This window comes from Bufo gargarizans, chromosome 6 (genome assembly GCF_014858855.1).
Source record: "Bufo gargarizans isolate SCDJY-AF-19 chromosome 6, ASM1485885v1, whole genome shotgun sequence".
Taxonomy (NCBI): Eukaryota; Metazoa; Chordata; class Amphibia; order Anura; family Bufonidae; genus Bufo; species Bufo gargarizans.
The window spans coordinates 148,598,274-148,604,148 of record NC_058085.1 but is presented as its reverse complement, the minus strand read 5'-3'; the positions used below and the strand labels follow the sequence as shown (position 1 = coordinate 148,604,148).

General features: G+C 56.1%; 1 protein-coding gene across 1 annotated transcript; it reads left to right on the top strand.

The window, feature by feature from the left end:
• The first annotated feature begins 306 nt into the window (after positions 1–306).
• Positions 307–4,989, top strand: LOC122942057. The gene is made up of 3 exons (XM_044299552.1): positions 307–1,007; positions 3,439–3,558; positions 4,463–4,989. Exons 1-3 carry the CDS (start codon positions 347–349, stop codon positions 4,987–4,989), a joined length of 1,308 nt encoding a protein of 435 aa, XP_044155487.1. The 5' UTR covers positions 307–346.
• The last annotated feature ends 886 nt before the right edge of the window (positions 4,990–5,875 follow it).

The following is a 5,875-nucleotide window of genomic DNA, read 5'->3' as shown; positions in this document are numbered from 1 at the left end:
AAGCCGTTGAAAAACACAAGCATGGGTGTGCACAATTAGGGGTTAATCTCTTTGACAACGTTGGGTATCCAGGGTTTATGCACTAGATGTCCAGAGTGAGATTTTCCTAATATGAGTAAGGCCTCATGCACATGGCAGTAAGGCCGGACAAGAAGCGCAGCGTTAAGGGGAGGCCGGCCATGAAGAGCGTTTGGCTGAGAGGGGACAGGTGAGTGAGGGGTTAAGGTGCAGGGAGGCTAGAAAGGGCGCGGGTAGTCAGGGGAACAGGGGGAGGGGCTGCCGGCCAGAGTGAGGAGGAGGCGGGGGGCAGAGGCATTCGGCCAGGGAAAGCAAACGGAGCGGCAGCATGTCGGAGCGGCCGTTATCAGTAGAGGAGATGTTGGAGTGGCTGCGCAGGGAGGCGGAGGTGCGGGGGCCTGGCTGGTTGCAGGAGCAGGTGGGTGCGTGCGTCATTGCCCCTGCTTCTGCAGCTACCCCCACTGTGAGGGCTGTCCGGCCGCGGCGGGGTGTCCCACCGGCGCGCCTTAGTCCTGACTGCACCCCCAGGGTCCGGCGCCGAGTGGGGAGCCCCTCCAGGGACCCTCCGCGGCGGAGAGGGTCTGCTCAGCCTTCAGCAGGGCGCTCTCGTCGCGGGAGGAATCCCGGTACACGGCGGGGCCCGGAGCGGAGTGGGACGCCCCTTCCCCCACTCTCACCTGCTAGTCCTGAGGATGCGGGACCAGGAACGGTGGACCGGCCCAGTCCAGGTCCCAGCGGGCGGTCTACTCAGCGGGGTGAGGAGATCCATGTGCGGCGGGTTGCGCAGTCGGAGCAGGAAGAGCTGTGCAGGCCCAGTGCAGGAGCGGGAGCGGCGGCAGAGGACCGGAGGCCAGTCAGCATCATCCAGCGGGCAGTTCGAGACGTCCGGGAGGAGTCGCCTTCTACGTCCAGGAGGAGTGCCGAAGTAGAGGATGTGCGGCGGGAGTCAGGATCTGCGGCAGCGGGAATCACAGCGCCCGTGGTGCCTGGTGAGACTAATTGGGGTCCCTTATTAGCGCAGGGTTTCCCGGTGGGTAGTGTTGGGGGGGGGGTGGCCATGGGCGATTTAGGTAAGGGTTTGGGGCAGTTGCTGGGGGGTTTGGCGGGGTGGTTGGCTAGTTTGGGGTCTGCGGGCGGGTCGCCATTGCCGGCGTGGGGGGTGGTGCCGGGACCGGTGGCGGGGTCGAGTGGGGGAGTGGTGTCGGTGGAGACGCAAGTTGGGGGTGAGGAAGAGGGCCAGAGGTTAGATGATAGAGCGCGTGGGGAGGTGTATGTGTGCTTTGAGGGCCCGTTGGGGGCCCATTTGAAGCAGGAGGTAAAGGAAAAGATCTGGAAAGGGGAATATGTGGAGATTTTTTCCTTGCTTCCTTTGGAACGGTTTAATTTGGATAGGGGGAAGAAAGATGAGGGAAAGAAAGAGGATGAGGAGAAGCGGCGGCATAGGTTAATTCCCCGCACATTTGCTAATTGGCTGCAAGCGTTTGCCATATTAGCAAGTGTCATTGGGGAGAAGGCTCCGGAATGTTGTTCGGCGTTGTTCTGTTACCAGGATGCGATAGGGGAGGCGTATCGGGTGTACGGCGGTGTGGGGTGGCTCCGTTATGACGAGCAGTTTCGGCAACGGAAGGCGGTTAGGTCAGATATACGGTGGGACCACAAAGACATTGGGTTGTGGTTGAAGGTGACGGCTCCGCCTAGGGCTGGGCAGTCCTTTCGGTCAGAGCCTGGGGGATCATCCCCGGGGGCATTGGCGGCAGCATCTGCGAAAGGGTTATGTTTCCTCTTTAATGAGGGGAACTGCAGATTTGGAGCTAAGTGCAAATTCAAGCATGAATGCTCAGGGTGTGGAGGGGCACATGGGGTTAGCCGTTGCTTTAGGGGCGGAAGGCAGAAGGGGGGGGATGGTGTTGGAAAGGGGTCGGACGCCGGTGCGGGTGGAAAGGATGCAGGAATTTCTAGATAGGTACCCGGACCGGGCGGCGGCCAGGCTATTGGGGGAGGGTTTTAGGTGGGGTTTTCGCATCCCGGCAGAGGTAACGGCGGGGCCTGTGGTTCATAAGAATCTCAGGTCCGCGCTTGAGCATGCGGATGTGGTGACCGAGAAGTTGAATAGGGAGGTTGCGTTGGGGCGGATGGCGGGCCCGTTTAAGGTGCCGCCGCTTCCGAGCCTGAGGGTGTCTCCTTTGGGGGTGGTGCCCAAGAAGGAGCCGAATAAGTTTCGGCTCATTCATCATTTGTCTTTTCCGAAGGGTGCGTCGGTCAATGATGGTATAGATCCTGAATTGTGTTCGGTGGTGTATACGTCATTTGATGCGGCTGTTGGATGGGTGAGACGGTGTGGGCAGGGGGCGCTGTTGGCAAAAGTTGATGTTGAAGCGGCGTTTCGGTTGCTTCCGGTGCATGTGGAGAGCATGGGTTTGTTGGGATGTTATTGGGGGGGGGAGTATTTTGTGGATAGATGTTTGCCTATGGGGTGCTCTCTCTCGTGTTGCGTATTTTGAGGCGTTCAGTTCATTTTTGGAGTGGGTGGTGGTGGAGGTTTCGGGTTGTGCGTCGGTTATCCACTATCTAGATGACTTTTTGTGTTTGGGCCCGGCGAATTCTCGGGTATGTTCTTTGTTGTTACACACGGTTCAGTCGGTTTTTGCACGTTTTGGGGTGCCGCTAGCGGTGGAGAAGACGGTGGGCCCTGTTACCGAGTTGTGTTTTCTGGGGATTGTTATAGACACGGTCAGGATGGAGTGTCGGCTTCCGGCGGACAAGTTGCTGGATTTGAGGCGTGAGATCAGTCAGGCCATAGGGAGGGAGAAGATTAGGTTGCGGGAGCTGCAGTCATTGTTGGGGAAGCTTAATTTTGCGTGTCAAATTATGCCGATGGGGAGGATTTTTTGTAGACGGCTGGCTGCCGCTACAGCCGGGGTGTCAGCGCCGTATCACTTTATTAGGTTGCGGAAAGAGTTGAAGGTCGATTTAAGGGTGTGGGCAGAGTTTTTGGAACGTTATAATGGTAGAACGTTGATTATGGGGGAGGTTTGCGATTGTGCAGATTTTGAGTTGTATACGGATGCGTCTGGGGGGGTGGGTTTTGGTGCTTACTGTCGGGGGCAGTGGTGTGCGGGCGGATGGCCGGAGTCGTGGGTGGAGCGCGGTTGGGTGTCAAATATTGCGCTGTTGGAGTTGTTTCCTATTGTGATGGCGGTTGTATTGTGGGGGGATAGGTTTGCGAATAGGAAGGTGCGCTTTAATTGTGACAATTTGGGGGTTGTTCAGGCTATTAACAGCCTGTCAGCGTCCTCCCCTCCGGTGGTTAGGCTGTTACAGTTTTTGGTGTTGCAGTGTTTGTCAATTAATGTTTGGGTGGTGGCGAGGCATGTGGCGGGTGTGACTAATTCTGTGGCGGACTCTCTTTCTCGTTTACAGTGGGACCGGTTCCGGCTTCTTGTTCCAGAAGCGGAGTTGGAGGGTCTGGAGTGTCCGTCGTGGCTGTGGGGGATCTTGGAGGAGAGGTGATGGGGTTGCTTAGGGATTCGCTGAGCCCTGGTACGTGGAAGGAGTATGGGAAGGCGTGGGACATCTGGGAGAGGTGGATTGGTGACTGGGGTTCGGGTGGGGAAGATGGGGGGGTCAAGCTGGTGATGTTGTTAGGGCATTTGAAAGGGGAGGGGTGGTCGGTGTCAAGGGTCAGTCGTTTAGTTGCGGGTATAGCTTTTGGTTTTCGGCTGCGGGGGTTGGAGGATTTAACTAAATGTTTCTTAGTGCGGCAGGTTTTGAAAGGCTGGCGCAGGGGGGCGGGTAGGGTGACAGATAGTAGGAGACCGGTTTCGTTTGATTTGTTGGTTCGGATGGGGGAGAAGTTGCGTATGGTGTGTAGCTTGGGAGGGGAGTTGGAGTTGTTTAAGGCGGCATTTGCGTTGGCATTTTTTGGGGCGTTCAGGTTGGGTGAGTTGGTGAGCGGCAGTGTTTGTCGTGCGGGGGGGTTGCTTGGTGAGGACGTGGAGCTTAGGGAGGATAGGGTCGTTGTGCGGATTCGCAGGTCTAAGACGGATCAGGAGGGCAGGGGTCGACAGGTTACGTTGTTTTCTGTTACGGGTTGTGGTATGTGCCCGGTTCAGTGTGTAGGGAGGTACTGGTCAGGCAGGGTGGCGGAGGGGTTGCCGTTTTTTTCGTCATGCGGATGGTTCGTTTCTGTCGAGATTTCAGTTCTTAGCGGTGTTTAGGAAATGTTTGCGGAGTTTGGGGGTGAATGATAAGGATTATTCTGGGCATTCGTTCCGGATTGGGGCCGCGACTGAGGCGGCGAGATTAGGGGTCAGTGACGAAGTTATTATGAGGATTGGGCGTTGGGAGTCGGCGCGATTCAGGTCTTATGTTAGGCTGGGTCTTTTGTAATTGTGGATATGTAGTTGGGGGGGGCTGAGTTAATTTTGTTTTTGTTTGATTGCAGGTTTTCCGGTGGCCTTGGTCTGGATTTTAGGACATTCCTATGTGTTCTGGGGGGCGATTAGAGCCGATGTTAGGCCGAATGGCCGCCAGCTGGGGCTGAGCTCGGCGGTGGCTACGGTCAGGTGGTTAGGGGTTAGAGGAATGTTGTGGGGTGGGGTTTTGCGGGAGGTGCAGCGTTTTTCACGGTTGGACAGGCCTCCGGATGTGTTGGTGCTTCATGTGGGGGGCAACGATTTAGGGAGGCGGCCGTTTAGGGAGTTGGTGCGAGATGTGAAGTTCGACCTGCTGAGGATTTGGGCGTTATTTCCGGGTGTTGTTACGGTGTGGTCTGACATAGTGCCGCGTAAGTCGTGGAGGGAGGCCAGGTCGGTCGAGAGCATTAATAAAGCCCGGATCAAGGTGAATAGGGCGGTGGGCAGGTTTATGGCGCGGAATGGGGCTGTGGCGGTACGTCATGAGGAGTTGGAAAAAGGAGTCGGTGCATTTTGGAGGGCGGATGGAGTGCATTTGAATGCAGGTAGGGACTGATCTGTGGTCTTTGGGGATCCAAAATGGAGTGGAGATAGCGTTACGGATGTGGAGGGACGCGCAGGCTTGAGGAGGTCAAGCTGCGCGTTCTTGGAGGCGGGGGAGGTCCTGGAAGTAAAAAATATGGTGGTATCTGAGGATGGGAGGGCCCCGCGGTAGGGGCTGGACTCTCATGGAGGAGCCGGTACTAACGACCTAGGCGTCCATCAGTTGCTGCCTCCGAGCTGGGTTCAACGGCTGGGGGCAAGATGGAGTCGTAGGTTTGTTACGGTGTTGATGAGGTCATTGGGGCTTCTAGGACCTCCCTCGTCATTGGTTAATTTATTAAGTTATGTTATGTATTTAATTAATAAACGGCTGCTGTGGCCGATTAAATCCAAGCAGTTGTGTCGTGTGGTTATTTATATGGGGGCTGGGAGGGAGTTACGTATTATGTGGGGATGAGGGACTGACCATATAGCCAATACACTCTTCATGTTGTTTGGGTCCGCATCCGAGCCGCCGTTTTTGCGGCTCGGATGCGGACCCATTCACTTTAATGGGGCCACAAAATATGCGGACAGCACTCCGTGTGCTGTCCCCATCAGTTGCTCCGTTCCGTGGCCCCGCTAAAAAAAAATACCATGTCCTATTCTTGTCCACGCTTTGCGGACAAGAATAGGCATTTATATTGACGGCTGTCTGTGCTGTTCCGCAAATTGTGGAATGCGCACGGACGCCATCCGTGTTTTGTGGATCCGAAAACACACCACAGTCGTGTGCATGAGGCCTAAACTGGTCAGAGGGGTCAGCAGTTGTACCCACTGCCTGCACAGTTCTATATGCTCTATGGCCTCTGTAATGGAGGTATGTGGATACACTGTTATAGGCATGCAGTGGGCACTGG

Bases quoted from the DNA above. Each gene is read 5' to 3' on its own strand.
- LOC122942057 (XM_044299552.1), top strand. From the start codon at position 347: ATGTCGGAGCGGCCGTTATCAGTAGAGGAGATGTTGGAGTGGCTGCGC. The intron at 1,008-3,438 runs GTGAGACTAATT...TCTCGTTTACAG, and splicing joins CACAGCGCCCGTGGTGCCTG to TGGGACCGGTTCCGGCTTCT. The intron at 3,559-4,462 runs GTACGTGGAAGG...GTTTGATTGCAG, and splicing joins TAGGGATTCGCTGAGCCCTG to GTTTTCCGGTGGCCTTGGTC.